Source organism: Phoca vitulina, unplaced genomic scaffold (assembly GCF_004348235.1).
Source record: "Phoca vitulina isolate PV1807 unplaced genomic scaffold, GSC_HSeal_1.0 scaffold5, whole genome shotgun sequence".
NCBI lineage: Eukaryota > Metazoa > Chordata > Mammalia > Carnivora > Phocidae > Phoca > Phoca vitulina.
Window position 1 is genome coordinate 55,849,925 of NW_022589708.1, and position 18,048 is coordinate 55,867,972.

The 18,048-nt window shown below is 41.8% G+C and overlaps 1 protein-coding gene across 3 annotated transcripts in view; it reads right to left on the bottom strand.

Moving 5' to 3' along the window:
• Positions 1–394: 394 nt before the first annotated feature.
• LCP1 (lymphocyte cytosolic protein 1) overlaps positions 395–18,048 on the bottom strand; it is an 84,274-nt gene continuing 66,620 nt past the window's right edge. For 2 of the 3 annotated variants that reach the window (XM_032403003.1, XM_032403004.1), the window contains 4 exons: positions 17,261–17,394; positions 10,608–10,731; positions 7,780–7,904; positions 396–5,038 (listed from right to left, as the gene is read on the bottom strand). In XM_032403003.1, the coding sequence (XP_032258894.1) occupies positions 4,906–5,038; positions 7,780–7,904; positions 10,608–10,731; positions 17,261–17,394 (516 nt within the window). In that variant the 3' untranslated portion in view covers positions 396–4,905. Of the gene's footprint in view, positions 5,039–7,779; positions 7,905–10,607; positions 10,732–17,260; positions 17,395–18,048 lie in introns of all 3 variants that reach the window. The other variant, XM_032403005.1, reaches the window with a different exon arrangement.

Sequence of the window (18,048 nt, forward strand, 5' to 3'; positions counted from 1 at the left end):
CTTCGGAGAAATGTCTGTACATGTCTTCTGCCTATTTCTTGACCGGATTATTTGTTTTTTGGGTGTTGAGTTTGATAAGTTCTTTATAGATCTCGGATACTAGCCCTTTATCTGATAAGACATTTGCAAATATCTTCTCTCGTTCTGTCGGTTGCCTTTTGGTTTTGTTGACTGTTTCCTTTGTTGTGCAAAAGCTTTTTATTTTGATGAAGTCCCAATAGTTCATTTTTGCCCTTGCTTCCCTTGCCTTTGGAGACATGTCTAGCAAGAAGTTGCTGCAGCTGAGGTCAAAGAGGTTGCTGCCTGTGTTCTCCTCTAGGGTTTTGATGGATTCCTGTTTCACATTTAGGTCTTTCATCCATTTTGAGTTTATCTTTGAGCATTACACATAGCTTTAAAATTAAATATTTGTATGTATTCTAATCCTCTAAAAGCTCCTTTTCCAAAAATGATATGATAGCTCTCTTAACCAAAATACCTATTTAAATGGAAATCCCCAATTTTGACATACCAGATAACAAAAATTATTGCCGTTTTATCAAGCCCAAGTTGTTAAGGTTGAGATAGTGGGTATTGACTAGATTATCTGTTTTTGTGTTTGACAAAGGTGGATATTAAATATATGCAGACTTTAGACATGAGAAAACATTTACACAATTTTCTTTCCTTTTGATTTTTTTGGGAGGTCACTCATGTACAAACTCAGATGGTAAACTCTGTCTTTCAGAAATAGGGAGACAGGACACTGAGTAAAGTGTAGTCTTTGGCAGCTGCTTTTATTACTGGAATTTTATTAGGAAACTGTCGAGGTAACTAGATTTCACAAGAGGATCAGTCAATGCTAACTTGTCCTGAGCATCAGCTCTGGTTTCCGGATCATGAGGCTTGCAGGGACGTGCTGGGCAAGACATCAAGTTCACAGAGAATGCTGCCAGCATTTAATCCAAGTGTATTGGGTCACTGGGGTAGACAGAGAACAAAAGTCCATAATATCTCAGCAGCTGCTATGTGACAACGGGCACAGTAACTGTAAAGAAGGTTGGAACGGGAGCCATCCAGGGAAATGTCTATCCCGTATCAAGCATCTCTCCGAGTCGGGCTGTGTACAACAGGCTGAGTCTATGTAGTTTCTACAATCAAGACCACAGTTCTGCTTCCAGAGACAGACTAGATTGTGTCTGTGTAGGTGGATAAAATCACTCAGTTGGCTGAGACTTTAAAAGCTCATCTAGTCCACCACATTGCATCAGACAGACTCGAATGTCATAATTTCCAGACACACAGGAATCCCTTCCGTTCTAAAATCTCGGTAGGTAAGTCCGTTTCACCACATTTCCCCACCTCTCTCTGTTTGGCATCTCTCCTGGTCAGGAAACACTTATTTATGTTTAAAACGAATCCATTTTAAAAACATTTATTATGTTTAATAATATTTAAAACGTTATTAAAAATCTAGAAAAGCACTTGGCATTGTGTGTAAAGCATGGTTCCTGCCTTCGCGTTTGTTGGACTTCATTTCTTCTGCCAACTTTGGTAACCCTTCATTCAGAATGAATTTTCCCCTGAGCTCCCATACTTTATGAATTTGTTTTGTGTGTGCATGTGTGCGCCCGTGATCTCCTCGCTGGATCAGTAGGCTTCTAAAGGCATAAAATGGAGAAGTTGGGATCAGCTCGAGGGTCTGTTTTGTCAAATAATCTGAAGGAACTTGATCTATGTTTTACTCTCTGATGTTAATACCTTTGATAGAGCAGAAACTTGATAAATATCTGTCAAGTTAAAATGAACATTTTGTGTGTAAGAAGTGGAGATAGTATTGTAAGTGGCCTTATTGCTGAGGCAAACAGCCTAAAATATCTAGTTATAAGCCCCTGGTTAAATGCAGTTTGGGATACTATATAATAAAATACTATACCCCACTGAAAGGATGGAGGCCTGTCTACATACCAACATGGAACAGTCACCAAGATACGGTGTTAAGTGAAAAAAGTGAGATGCAGAATGATGGGTATGGAATGCTAGCATTTGTAATAAAAAAAGTCTGTGTATGTATGCATTATGTGCATAAAATATTTCTAGGGTACAGAAAGAATTAGTAACAGTGGCTGCTGATCAGGAGGACAGCTGGGGGATGGGGAAGGGGGAGTGGTAGGTCGATAAACCAACTCTCTGGGGATAAGGAAAAAAACCCTATGTGTAGAGTTTGATCACAGCTGTGATGTAAATACCTCCATTGTGGCCAATTGCAAGCTCACAATGATTCAACAATAGGCTCACAGAGTTGGCTCCAGTGAGGTGATAGGAGGTGGCTTCAAAGCGTATCTCCAGACACAGAGGTGGGAAGGTGGCCTATCCACTGTAGCCCCTTTGGTACAATTTGAATTTCCGATGCCATACTTGGATTGACTATTTAAAATGTTAACAAACTTTTAAATTCAGAAAAATTTTCCATTGGCCTTCTCTTCTCCAAGAGCCTTAGTTTTCTTTCCTTGAGAGTACCTCCTTCTGCTCACCTGTACCTGGTCAGTCTTCCTGTGGGTGATGTATCAAGGCAGTCTTGTACAAAAAAGCAACACTGAAGATTTGTAGCCTCTTGATCCGTAGAGAAGGCAGCTACCTCCTAAGTGTGGAAGCTGCAGGAATGTTCAGGCTAGGAAAGAGCCACTTCCACAAAGAAGCTGCTGGTGAAGCTGGGACTCATGGTGTAAGCAACTCATGGTGTAAGCACAAAAACCCAGCTTCCTAGCAGCCGTGTGGGTGTGTGGATCCTCTGCTGGTCAGGATGTAACCAAATGGACGCTTCTCCATCACAGCAGCCCACCTGAAAGGATACTGGCAGGTGCGAAATTCCTCAGCGTTCTTCCCATGCTCCTCCCCCATGGTGCCTGCCGGCCCAAGTGAGGACTAGAGAGCAGACATCAGTTACTGCCAGCCAAAAAGATTCCTTCCCCAATCTCTCTAGAAGCCATCTTGCACCAATCCCCACATCTGGTTTTTGTTCATGACTGGGGTCAATGTGTCTAATACCAGCTTACTCTTCCGTTTTTAGCTAAAATATTTCTCCTTAGACTGTTAAAAGCTCACCCTGCCCTTATCGATCACTTATCACACCTGACGGTTTATTGAACCTGATCAGCTGAGCACAATGCCTGTCTTATTTAGAGGCATATTTCTAAAACCTTGCACAATGCCTACCACATATTAGGCACTCAACGCGTGTTGGCTGAATGAAGTAATTAGTAAGTTATACTACATTCTAACGGAACTTTCAAAAGCAAACATCCAGAGACATCTCATAAAGGGAACATTTTATTTGGAGAGATCTTGAGCATTACTTTATCTTCATTTTCCGTTAAGGCAGTAACAGTCTTCCTGGAGGCAGGTGGGGGAGAATCATCTGAGGCTACATTAAGTTCAGTCTAAGATGAAGCCAACCACTTTGTATTCAGATACAGAAGAAATACAAATTATGGGCTAGGAGAGGCCACAGACTGGCTTCTCGAATGTGCTGTGGAGGAACAGATCCAGGGCGAGGCATCTCAATTGCTTTGAAAAATGGCTAAGTTCCATTAATGCCGTCCCTGAAGAGGACACCTCGTTGACGAGCCCTGTTACCGTGACGGAGGGAGTCTAGTGTTGGTTCACAAGGCTCTGTTGCTTCTTAGCCTTAGGTAGGTTTTCATGGAAATCGTATCATCTATTACAGCTGCTCAAATTCACACTGCTCCTCTGGTTTTGTTTCAGAATTCTTTAAATGTCATGTGTATATGACTCTGTGTGGGGGCGTGTCAGGGGTGTGGGGGGCGCTGTTCATTGGCACATGTGGCCCCCTTGAGCTTGGGGGTGGCAAAAAGCTTCTACACTACCAAAAAAGTAAACACTGATAATATGGCCTTGCAGCAATCAGATGTACTAAGATCTAAGAGCAAATGAAAGCCGAGCCGAATTGCTTCCAGTCACCAGATAGATAGCCATACCACAAGGAGATCTAACATGCAGGGCTAAACGCGTGGAGAGGCAGGACCTGGAAGGATAGAGGCTTTGTTGTGGCTCCACACTGCCCCCTAGTGGTATGATACTCAATTACACCCTCCTTGGATGTAACCTGCCTAGTTAAAAAAGAATCTCTCTGAAGGCACAGTATTCAAGATGTTAGACCTGGTCTGAGCCCAAATCGTAGAGTTAAAAAACAGAAGCTTCCTATTGGCTGATAAAACCAAAACTTACGACATTTGGGACACAAGTTCTGAGGAGAGGCTCTGAGGATGTCTTACTTCTGCAAGTCACCACTGACTCTTGGGACCCCAACAGCCTGACTGATCTGTCAGATACTCAGGCATGAGGATGGGCAGCAGAGGTGGGCCACAGAGAAGGCATAGTTCTGACCGAGTGTAAAGCAAAGCCACGGGAGACAGACTGTAGGAGAAGGGGGACAGAAGGAGAGGCTTGTAACAGATCAAATGCTGGCCTCCAGAAACAGGCTTTAGGACTGGTTGGATGATTCCCCCCTCCTGGCTCTCACCTTGAACAAAAAAGGCAGCCAAATTAAACCGGTTTGAAATATTGTTAAAATTAATAACACTGCAGCTTCTATATTTGACTAATGGCAAAAGCAGGAAGGGTGCCTGGAAGATAAGTTTTTTTTTCTTTTTCCTCTAGATTTTCAAGAAGCAATAAATTCAACAATAAGAAAGATTTGTAAGAGGGTTTTGTTTGTTTGCAAAGAATGAAGCATTTTTGTTAAATACAGGAGAGGCTAACTGGCTTAATAAACACATACTTTTTGGAATCCTGTATAATGTCACCAAGTTGAAAACTTTGGAATGGCTTCAATCATCCCCATGCTTCCTGTAGGCATCCCACGCTGAGCAATCAGGAATGTGCATGTCACCTCCCCACTGGGATTTACACCCTCTTCATTCCTTTCCCCATGAGGCAAGCAAACACTGTCATGACCATTTTGGGGTTCACTTCGACCAGGTCTTCTGGAAGGGCGTACACTCTGGCACCAATTTTTCGGGCCATAGAAATGGCATACCTGAAAGGGAGAAAAGAGGAAGAATGAGGAGAGCCTGAGCAACAAAGTGTGAAGGGGATCCCTCAGGATCATAGTTATTGCCGTTCCACATACCTCATACCATGTACCACACACCACATACCCTATCCTAGATACTCTGCAGAACTCATTCTTGAAATAGCTGGAGTCAGTCATGGCATCCTCCCACTTTTGTGGGCAAATCTTGGCCCAACAAAGCTCCTGACTCTATCAGACTTGCTGTCTAGACTCATGATAATTATCAAATTTATTATTTGTCTGTAGAGACCCCCTTAGCTCTTGCCACTTTTGATGCCTTCACCATGAGTGTTCTCTTGGGCTGTAGAACAGCAGAAAAAGTCATAGAACTGAATCAGAATGTGCGCGGGGAAAAGTTGGCAGACTCCATTTCCACCACAGGAACATTTTTACAAGGAAGAAAAGAGGGGAGATGCATCTGTCATACTTCGACCTCACACATCAGCTTTATTCTTTGTTCCATTCCAGTCCTTGCCCACATAGGCATGTATTTATTTATGTTACTATAATACTAGTATAGCCAGAGTTTTGTACTACACATTTTTCACATAAGATTATTATGGCTCCATTGGAACATTTTGCTCGCTTTCTAATTATATGAAGATAATTTTTATGAGTTGTAATCTATTTTCAAATGAGCCCACACTACTACCTGGCAATTCTTTTATTCCCCTCATTTATTATCTAGTAACCTCTTACAATGACTACTCGAGAGATCCTCCATTCTACCCACAGCCCCATTACTCCCTCTGCTCTGTAAACTAACTTCATTCTTCCTCTGTCGATCATAGTAAATGAAAAGCATCAGGCAGGCATAGTCCCCATTCTTTCTCCTTGCCCATTTCTCACTCACTTCTTCTATGTTAATTATTAATGAACTAAAAATGTACTTTTCTATTATAAAATATAGGAGGGAAGTTGCTGAAAAATTAGAAAAAAGAGCTTCAAAAAATCATGCAGATCTTGCCACCAAAACATAACCATTTTTAGCATCTTGTATAATCCCTTTTACCCATTTTTCTAAGGAATTTTGCATCATGCCCATAGAGACTAGTGCTTGGGAGGCTGCGCTCTGATGTCAGACTTTGAACCTCAGCTGAACCATTTAGCAATTGTAAGACCTTGGGCTCTGGAAACTAATTTAAGGAACTTTAGGTTCTTTAAACCTAATCACATTCCCCTTGAACAACTAGGCCCATTTTTGTTCTGTTTTGTTTTGTTTTAAATTTCTGGGTCTTCATTACGTATTCTTCCCTCTACCTGGAGTATTCTTTCTGCCTCCTTCAGCTGTCTACCTCTACCCTCCTCCTTACTTGTCCCTTCAACTCATCTCACCTTAGATGTTATTTGCTTTGTAGAGCTTTGTTTCCCTTCCTGTCTCTTCCAGAGCACCCTGTATCCCCCATCTATCCCATCCATCTGTTGTAGTTACCATTTATAATTCCAGCATACAAGGAACACAGGCCCCCGACTTTCCCAAATTGGGAACAGAAAGAAGAATACTGTTGAGTTTATATATATACAGGGCTGCTGGGCACTATTCAACTTGTTAATTCTAGAACTTTCTGATGGATTGAATTGCATCTCCCCCCAAAAAAGATATAGGGAAGCCCTATCCCCTAGTAACTCTGATTATGACCTTCTTTGGAAAGAAAGTTGTTTCATAGTTAAGATGAGGCCATGCTGGAGTAGGGTGAGGCCCTAATCCAATATGACTGGTGCCCATAAAAGAAGAGAAGAGACCCAGACACACACACAGAAGGAAGACAGCCATGTAAAGTCACAGACACATAGGGGAGGTCATGTGAAGATGGAGGCAGAGACTGGAGTGATGCATCTATAAGCCAAGGACTCTGGCCGTCACCAGAACCTAGGAGAGAGGCAAGGGACAGATTCTCCCTCACAACCTCGGAAGGAACCAACCCTGCCAGCGTCTCAGTCTTGTGCTTACAGCCTCCACAACTATGAGAGAATACATTTCTGTTGTTTGAAGCTGCCCTGTTTGTGGTACTTGGTTAGGACAACTCTAGCAAATAATACAACCTGCTCCGAGAAAGGCATCACTCCGGCATATCGGTCAGCAAACTTTCCATAAAAAAAACAGGTAGTAAATATTTTAGGCTTTGTGGGCTTTGTCACAACTACTCAATGCTGCCCTTCTAGCAGGGAAGCAGCTAGAGAAAATATATAAATGAACAGGCATGGCTATTCCAGTAAAACTTTATAAAAGCAGACAACCATCCAAATTTGGCTCACAGACTAGTATGCTGACCGTCACTCTACATGGTAAGGCTGCCCTCAAGCAGCTGCTCCCAAGCTCATACAGACTGGTCTTGAACCCAAGTCCTGCCCAGTCATATCCATGGGTAATCACAAATGGGCTGTTTATATTTGGGCCTGGCATGGACTTTATTTAGGAAGTCTCTGATAGATTACAATTAGGAAATGGGTTTTATGAAACTATAGGCTTGCTTATCAACTGGAAGAATATTCTTGTTCTCTATCTTGCTCCCATTCTAACACTAGGAGTCTTAAACTGCTATTGTACAATATCTAAAGTAATGATGATGGGACACATTAAGTAAGGAGAAGAAAAAGCAAATAGTGCAATAAACTATTTGCACAAAGGCACAAGCAACAGACTTTACAGCTATCCAGTTGCCAGTTGGGTCCTCCTCTCCCTGGCCTCAGGTTTATTTACGTACTTTGCATTGTTGAGTTTCTCGTCATCATTCAGGTTTTCTGTCTTCAGAAGGTCATAGTTGATGGAACCTGGTTGAATGGCATCAATGAGATCCAGAACAGGCAGACTTGTGCTAATCTTTGGGTCCTGCACAGAGAGAAAGAGTTAGTTTCATCAGTATGTCCCCCAGTTACTTCTGTTCAGCTCAAAGGAAGTAGGCGGTTCTCCCCTCTTAAATATGAGAGATATATAGCCTGGTCTGGGAAATGCCACAGCGTTCCACATGGGGTTTCAACTCAGCTGTAGTTTCTGTAGGCAGGGGTGTCACCAAGTTCCTAGGGGCTCTGTAGGTGGAGGAAACCCATTGTCTGCCAACAGGCAGGGAGTGGTTCTCACGGAGTGAATGGAAGGAAGTTTGTAGGACATCCCGGAGCTGACTGGCAGGGATCGTGATGAGGACCCAGCTGGGCAGGAGCTTCATGAAGCACATGCTCCTTTCTTGGAGACCTCAGGGAAAGAATAGCATCTGTAGGTCCAAGGAGGCGGTTACGGCAGTGTGATTAATATGCAATGACACTAACTAGTACTGGTCAGTGCCTCACGGTTTGCCCAGAACTTCTCGTAGGTTACTTCATGTGTCACCACCAGCCTCAGGTCTAGGCATCTCCTCTTAATGGACAGTGTGTAAAGGGAGTTTCTGAGGTTCGGTGACTTACTGGTAAGTGGTCGGGCTGGCATTTGAACCTAGGTAGTCCGACTTAAGAGCGTGAGCTCTTTCTTTGGCATTGAAAACATTTTCATGTTCACACCTAGAGCTGCGAGTGCTCCCGTCTGCTGTCCCCTCTCCTGGGCACCTGTGAGCGCATGCATGGAGAGGCGACTGCGCGTGACCCTCTGAGCACAGTCAAATCCAAACACTGCACACCTTGAGGGTTCAAATCAGAATGCATTCTTAGCAAGAACAAGCTACAGGACCCCTGCGAGATGCTAGGTCTCTAGCATCGGTCCTCTGGAGGAGAGGAATGATATTTTAAAAAATATAATGGGTCCATTTTTATTTACTCCTCGGTAATGTGAGGACTATTACAAAATTAAAATCACTATGTAATCGTAATCTAATTTCCAACATTAGCCTGAGCTTCTATCTCCACAGAACCTTTTGAAGAGCCACGAGGGAAGCAAAATGGAGGGATGTGAGTTTGGCCTCCTCCCCTGCTTTCTGCCCACAGTCTTGTCAAAGCGCTGACAGGCAGAGCTCGCTAGCATAGATTGGGGGGCGAGGGGGACCAGGACTAGTTCCAAAATGGTTAATCAAGAGTGAACTGTGTTCATTTTTTTTTTTTAAGGGTTTCACTTAAAAGGAATGTGGGGCTAATTGGACATTTTCCTTTTGTGTTTTATTTATTTTTTTTTTTTTACTTAATCAATTCTATAATGACTTTATGAGAAGACAGGAGAAAATTAGCCCAGAGCGACACAAGGAGTAAAAGAGCTGTCAAACATTCTCAAGAGTGAGTCCCCATGAGAACAGCCCAGAAGCCACAGGGTGCCCTAATGTACGGAGAGATTGCACCCCCAGGCTACCAACCCGAGCGCTGCAGATAAGGCTTCAGTGACCCTGGCTACACGCTGCTCTGTAACCTGCCCTCGCAGGTAAAGGCGCTTTCTGCTCACTGATGGATCATCTCCTGCAATTACTAGCTGTAACCTCAATCACTTGAGCTCGTTTCCTTACCTATAAAATGAGGTAGCCAGTAAAGCTGCCTTCACGATGTTGGTGAGCTGACACGAGGCATTACAAACAAGGAGCCCCTGGTGCTCAGGGCACAGTCCCTACTGAGAGTGTTCCCAGATTTGCCCTGTTGTCTGCTTTTATAAATAAAGTTTTATTGGAACACAGCCATTCATTTATATATTTTCTACAGCTGCTTCCTTGCTGCAACAGCAGAGTCCAGACAAAGTCTGCCCTTCCAAATCTTTTTTTTTTGGAAGAACTTGCTCACGCCTCTCACCAGCCTCTCTGCTCCTACCTCTGCTCAGCTCTTCAGACTGAAGGGTAAGCTAGAGGAGAGACAAAGGCGGCCATTATCTGTGATGAGCTCACAGGGAGTGGACGCTCCTGGTAGAGCACAACTCAGAAATACTGTCTGCTCTTTTTGGTGGGTGAAATTTTAATTTTTTTTTTCTTGACTTTGAAGCAGAAGACTGAATCATGACAAACTGCCTCACCAATCGTGTTAATACAAACTCTGAAGGGATCCCTCCCCCTAATTCCTGACCTTTAAAACAAAACAAAAGAAAAAAACACAAAAAAACCATAGTTAAGATGGCACAGACATTATGACATGAATCAAGTGCGCAAGTCCCTAGAGGAAGGATCCAGCTAATGTATGAAACATGAGTTAAGAAATTTAATAAAGTATAATGCAGTTTTTAATAAAAATGGGATTTGGATACAAGTACACAACTGCTTTTCCCCCAAAAACACCACATGGGAGATCTTTTAGCATTTTATATTCCACCATCATTAAGATCATAATCTGAATCATGAAGCTGTGTGCATTTAAAAAATATTATCGTATTTTATATTACTTTGGAAGAAAAATGCCTAAAATAATGGGTTTAAAATGATGGGTTTTTAAAATTAGTTATTACAGGAGAAAGTGACAAGAAATTTGTCAATGAAATGGCCCGTGAACACCAAAACAGTAATGGGTCATTCAAGCAAAATCAAAATTGGAGGGGGAGCCTCAGACACCTCACACTCAAGGTCACTTTAAAACAGAGTGAAAACAATAAAGATAAGCATAGAGCTCAGGTGGCCGTGAGCAGTAGACTAAGACTTTTTACCTTGAAACTAGAGATGGATGAACTTTTTGCTGCTTCCTTCAATGTTTCATTCACCCAGTTGACAATAATGTCATCATTGACCTTCTGCCCGCCTCCAATTTCTTCAAGAATATTCAACGTGTACCTGAACAAAATCAAGAATGATTTCTGGAAAAAAGTCGCTAAGGAATTCGATAACACAGAAAGTAGCCAGGGCACAAATGTTCTTTTCTTTCTAGGTATGCCTCAGAAGATAGCCTGGACACCATTACATTTGCAAGGAAAAAATAAAATAAAAACAACATTATTTCCTTTTAGACATAATTTAAAATGTAGCTTTGTGGTTATTATCATGAGATGCAGAGCAAATGCCTCCTTCTAAGCACTGTCATTGCTCTGAGTAGGAAGGGAAAGCAGAAGAGAGGGAAAGCAAAGCAAAGATTCAAACCCGTGACACTTTTCTTAAAGGAACCACAAAAATGGAGGGACAGGGGCGCCTGGGTGGCTCAGTCGTTAAGCGACTGCCTTCGGCTCAGGTCATGGTCCCAGGGTCCTGGGATCGAGCCCCGCATCGGGCTCCCCGCTCTGCGGGAAGCCTGCTTCTCCCTCTCCCACTCCTCCTGCTTGTGTTCCCTCTCTGTCAAATAAATAAAACCTTTAAAAAAAAAAAAAAAATGGAGGGACAAGTCAATGTTAGAAAAACCCAAGGGGCCAACATAATAAAGGAAAAATAGAAAAGAGTTCCCTTCTTATACCATAAAAGTAGAAATATTAGGAATACACAGACCAAAGTTAATCTTTAGTCTGAGCCTAAGAATCACCTTAGATGCATACTGTTATGAGAATTGGGTTTTTTGGGGAAAAGATTAAAAAGATGCTTCAAGGGGGGCCTGGGTGACTCAGTAGTCGGGCATCTGCCTTCAGCTCGGGTCGTGATCTCAGGGTCTTGGGATCGAGTCCCTCATTGGGCTCTCTGCTCAGCGGGAAGCCTGCTTCTCCCTCTCCCACTCCCCCTGCTTGTGTTCCCTCTCTCACTGTGTCTCTATCAAATAAATAAAATCTTAAAAAAAAAAAAAAAAAAAAAAGATGCTTCAAGCTCTAGTAAATCAAAGAGTAGAGTGGTAGGTGCAATAACTAGTATAACTTTCTCCCAGGGAAAGCAAGGAGAAAGTCAAGGTGAGAAATACTTAGTTTGGGCCCAGAGATGGGACCAAAGCCTAAGGAATTAATGGGTATGAATGGGATAAGGCTCAGGTAGATTTTCAAAATAATCCTATCCTGGAAAAAGGCCCCAGTTTTGATCAGTTCTTGAGATGATGTTTTATGGCATCACTGGCTTCTTGTTTCCTGATAGGAAGCATGGGTATTGAGTTATGAGCTTTTACCGTTAACAGTGAAGCATTTCCGCCTGGTGAACGTGGTAAGAAAAGGCAGGTGAGTGCACACTTCATCCGTCATGTCTATGTACTGCCTCATGGGACAAATGGAGTCTGATCTGCTAGAGGCTCCACTCGTCTCAGGGGTGAATTCTCACTTCCCTTTGTCAGGATGTCCATACTGCTTTGTTGACAGTGTAGGGGCCAAGGGCATAAAGATTATTTTGACTTAAAAGCAATCAAAACCCAGCAGATTCAGGAAAAGCTCTTTACCTCCCTCCAGACCTGCCGAAAAGAATTTAGATAGAGGACCTACTCCAGGAAGAGAGCTATCAACATAGATAATTGCATTATACTATGAACGACGTATGGTAGACGGGGGGGAACCTAGCAAGGCCTGTTTGATCAAAGTTCTCTATGTCCCATGTTTCTGAGTGGCCCCACCAAACATCCGTTTACCAAACATTTACTCTCTTCATCTTCCTGTGAATTACATTCCTTTCCTTTGAAGTCCCAGACCCCTACCCCTTCTCCTTAGTCCAGAATGATGTACAACTTCATTTCGCCTGACCATCTTTGGAATTTCCATGTCTGTGTGGTTTCCTGTTCATACAAAATTAAATTTGCTTTTCTCCTATTAATCTGTCTCATGTCAGTTTGACTCCTATGCTGGCTAGAAGGACCCTGAAAGGCAGAGTAAATTCTTCCTCCCTGACAACACTCTCAAGTGGACAGAAGCTAGGGAAGAAACCGGTATACACAGGCTCACCTCAATACAAAAATCTATCTGTGCAAACACAAAAAGCCACCGAGGACCAGGGAAACTGAGAGGCATACAGAAAAGCATGGAGGCAGCTGGCTGCATTCAGGGGTCTGAGTACAGTCCCTCATGGTGGCACAGGGTTCTGGTGAGTACAAAATTGCCCTTCGCCCACCTCAAGGGAGGTGTGGTGGTTTAAATGGAATCGTATACCCACCTGTAAGTACAACGGTAAAAACAAAGGGAAGAAAGGACAGAATTAGGTTGGAGTCTCCACTCTGGACAGTCCACTAAAAGCACTAGCTATAGATTCAAAATGTAAAACAAAAATCAATGTGGCCCAGGTCTACCTAGGATTTTCCTTGTGAGATAATCACTCCATACCATCAAACATGTTTTGGGGCAACAGTGCTTTTATTAACTGGAACCTCCAGACAGGATCCCCAGTATCACTGGTGCTTGCACACTGCCCTGTGCTGAGAAACCATCGGTCACAGTGAAAGGGTGTCGCGAGCCTTAGCTTCAGCCAGTGCCCGATTCAACAGAAGAGAATGGATGAGGTGTGCGTGCGCAGCGCCGGAGGGGCTGCGATTATTACTTGCTTGCCTTCCTGCCTTCCAATGCTTGTTTGATTTATTTAACATTTGACCCAGAGGGACCAACCATGGTGTTTTGTTTTGCAAGGACCTAACCCAAATTCATGGTCCACAGCCTGTTTGATCTGGGGTGAATTTCTCATTTGCCTGCCTCTTTGTTCATTTGCTGGAGTCTGAAACCGCCGTCTGCTGGCAGCTTCCTTCCTTCTAGCTTCTGTCTCCAAATTTATACATACACTGTTTGCCAGCTTTCTGACCTGAGAACGATTTCTAGGCTCCTGAAGGGGAGACGCAGGTTTAAGCACACATCTCTCATTTGTTCTTAGGGGGAAAAAATGACACATCATTTATTGTCCAGATAAATGGCCAAATTAGCACATCTGTGCAATCCAATGAAATAAATTCCAGCTAGAACTAGCTCTAAATTTAATAGATCTGTTAATGTGTGGCACAGAGAGGAAAAGGATCCCCTCTGGTGGCATTTACATAATTATCAGTCATTCCATCGCCTTCAACAGTAATGTATTTCTCTGTCCACTTTCTTATATGCACCATTCTTGAGTAAACACTCATGAGAAATGTGAATGATTAGCCAGGTAGGGACAGCAGGCTGCAGTCTAGACCTTATCGTATATAAACCAGCTATCAAGTACAACATCGGGCCGCGTTTCTATAAGATTACAGAACAAAGATGATATTACAAGGTGATTTTCAGGTATTATGAAATTCAAAATGGCTAGAGTTGGCCTGAGGGTTTTTTTTTTTTTTTTTTATCATTAAAAGAGAAAATATCAAAGATTATCTCATATCCAAACCCAAAAGTCAACTTAACCATTGCAACTAGAAAGATCTGTTTTGTTTTTTAAAGCAATCAGTAGCCCAAGTCAGTCTATTAAGAATTAAAAACACACATGAAAGACAATAGAGACTAGGTCACACGTTTCTGAAAATACACTGGTGTGGCAGCCCTTAGGGGCTTTCAGTGACATCCTAGATGTATGCAGCAAGATAGAAGATGGGGCTCAAGTTCCTTTAGCTCTGGAGTTTTCTGTCCCAGAAAAGCCTTATGACATCTGCCTTTAAACTTCAAGGAGACCCCAGTTTAGAGATGAGTAGTAGAGCGCTATACTTGGTAAAGCAAGTGTGAATCAGGTAGCAAACTCCATCATGATCACTTCTGATTATACCACATCACCTGGAAACACTGACATACTTAGAGGGCCATTATGAGTATCATGATCTAGAGACAGTGGCTTGGGAATAAAGCTGAAGTGCCTAGAGACACTACACACCTTGTCTTTGCCATTCACTTGCGAGACATCATGTAATGTGACATGTGGTTTCTGGAACTTCCTTCCAGGTAGAAAATGAATTAAGTCACAGTGACATAGGCTCTAATAAAGGGATGTAAGATTTCTGCCTGGTCAAGGCCACCAGGATAGGGGGAAAGAGTGAAACATTTAAAAGCAAACTATTTTACACTTAAAGATTTGCTATCTTAAATTCTTCCCAAGCTCATGCTTTTGCACCAAAAATCGTTTACTTTTCTTGTATTTTCTATTTATATATTACATTCTACCTTGTCAAAGGCTCTCACATTAATTCAACTCTAAAAGGTATCTAAAATAGTCTTGTGACGAACTAGCAGGAAATTCTGCTTCTGGCCATGGTGTGGTAACGGGGACCGGCCTTACCCTTCTGCCTTACTGGACAAAGTAAGCACAAAACAGTGGTCCCTGAAAGAAGGAAAGCAAACCTGGTGAGCCCTAAGACTGTAGTGCAGAGAGAGAGAGAGAACCCGAGCAGAGCATAGCAGTCCCCCTGAGTTGAGAGGACAGGATTGAGAACTCAAGGAAACCAAGGTGCCTGAAATTTGTGGGGCAGAATACCAGAGAGGAGAGAGCTGCCTGGAGAGGAAAGAGTCATCTAGAAAGAAAGCTCCAGACATCTTCAGAGGGTTTGCCATAAGTCTTTAGCTGAGTATTACTCAATGCATGTGTGTGAGCAAACTACCAGAGACTGGGACAAGAACTGTCAGAAACGAATGAGCAGAATGATTCGCAGAACAAACACAGCACTGGAAATAATTTGGTTCCCACCAGTCAGAGTAGAAACACCTCACAATACCTGGAGCATCAAGTTCAATACTCAGAGGAGATTATTTCAGTACTGAGAGACAAAATTAGCTCAAGACTATTTAAACTTTTAATAAGCCTCAAAAGGATCAGACTGTGTTTGAGTAACTTAACTGCATCCCAGGACAAAATTCAAGAATATTTAAAGGAATACAGAAATACCAGCACACAGCAAGGTGAAATTCACAATGCCTCACATACAATAAAAAATTAGTAGGCATGCAAAGAAGCAGTAAAATATGACCCAAAATGAGGATAAAAATCAATTAATAGAATCAGACCCAGAAATAACAGCTACTATAATTATGTTCTATATGTTCAAGAAGGTGGAAGAAAGAGACATGGGAGACACTGAAAAGACCCAAAATTTTTATACATGAAAACTGTAACGTCTGAGATAAAAAAAAAATATATACACCGGATGGGACTGATACAAGATTAGACATTACAGAAGAAGAGATTAGTGAATTTGAATACCAAGCAATAGAAATTATCCCAAATGAAACAGAGAGAGGAAAAATCAAACAGAGGGGAAAAATGAATAGAGTATCAATGAACCTTGGGACAACTTCAAATGACCAAATAGGTATGTACCCGGAGTACCCCCAGAACAAATTGGGGTGAGTTGTACAGGAAATATATTTGAGGAAATAAAGACCAAAAGTTTTCCATATTTGATGAACATTACAAACCCTCAGATTCAAGAAATTCAACAAACCTCAAGCATGCGAAAGACCAAAGCCCATTATAATCCACTTGCTTAAAAACAGTGGTAAAGAGAAAATCTGAAAGCTAGAAAAAAAAAGACATTATATACCAAGGAATCAAGATAAGAATGACAACAGAGGGCGCCTGGGTGGCTCAGTTGGTTAAGCGACTGCCTTTGGCTCAGGTCATGATCCTGGAGTCCCAGGATCGAGTCCCGCATCGGGCTCCCTGCTCAGCAGGGAGTCTCCTTCTCTCTCTGACCCTCCCCACATCATGTGCTCTCTCTCTCTCATTCTCTCTCTCAAATAGATAAATAAAATCTTTAAAAAAAAAAAAAAGAATGACAACAGATTTATCATCGGAAACAATGCAAGCCAGAAGGCAAAGAACACTATCTTTAAAGAACTGTAAGAAAAAAAACTATCAATCTAGAATTCCACAGAGAAAATATCTTTCAAAAATGAAAAATGAAATAAAGACTTTTTAGACATCTAGAAGCTAGAATGCTTCCTCCCCAGCAGATCTACACTGTTAGAAATATTTCAGAGAGAAGGCAAATGATATCAGATGGAAATCTGGATCTACACCATGGAAAAGCACTGGAAATGGCAAATGGGTAAGTATAGTACATATAGCACATTTCCCTCATATTTGGAAAGCCTCTTTAAAAGATAATTGACTATTTACACAAATCTAAAAATAAAAGGTTGGAAAAAGACATGTATGCTAAAATTAGTCACGAGAAAGCTGGAGTGGCTATATTAACATTAGAAAAAGTAGATTTCAAAGAAAATATTACCAGGAATAAAGAGGGTCACACCATAATGAAAATGGGGTGATTCATTAAGAGGACAAAACCATCTAAAATGTTTAGGAATCTAATAAAAAAGCTTCAAACTACCTGAAAGAAAACTTAAACGACCTGAAAAGAAACAAAACAAAACAAAACAGAACAGGAAAATAACAAAACACTCCTTTGGTTTTAAGTTTAGCTTAAAATATCATTTTGCTGGTTCAAACCACATTCCTGAACATTTGCTAGTATGTTTCCAGGTCAATAATATACTCAATAAAAAGTCATTTCCCTGAGTTACGTTACCTTCTCATTAACTGCCAAATCAAGGCTAATGTTAGAGTGCGGTTTCCTTCATTGAGATCTTGTCCCCCGATGCCAACCAGGGAGAACTTAGCTTGATTCTTCCCCAACTCCACTGCATAGTTACAATTTTCAAGCTGTTAATGAGCAAGAAGGAAAACATTCTAATGTCATCATCTCTATGATGAGAAATACGAGATACTAAAAATAAAGACACAAAATGAAATAAATGTTGTCAGGCTGAATGATCTCTCAATGATCTCTCAAGTCTTGCCTGGTTCTGCAATGCTAGGGTTCTAAACTAGTCCAAGAATTTCCCATCTTTTTTTTTTTTTAATAGAACCCCTCACTTCCACCAAAACATATTCATAGTGTAGTCTAAGTGCAAAACCAAAATGAATTCATTATTATGAACACTGTCATGGCTATATCACACTCCAGAAATAGAGGGCCATGCTCAGTTACCTGTTCATGGTATTCCTGAAACAGCTGAATGCATGGAGATTGTCATGGAAAATCTGGATTCTCCATCCTACATGCCCATAATGGGCTGACATGTGGGACAGGGAGGTATTCCCGTGGCTACGCTTGGATCATTAAGAGCCAAAAAGACAAGGAATGGTGAGAGATATGTGTGCCAAGCCCATCGCTGCTTTTACAAAACAGTATGTTCCCACTGTGTTGACATTAGACAAACTATTTGTACAAGTCAAACTGTCAGTACAAAGCTCTAATTCTTTAGGAAATTAGAATAAGGATCCTGCTGGTGGAAAAGCAACCCTGTGGCTCTG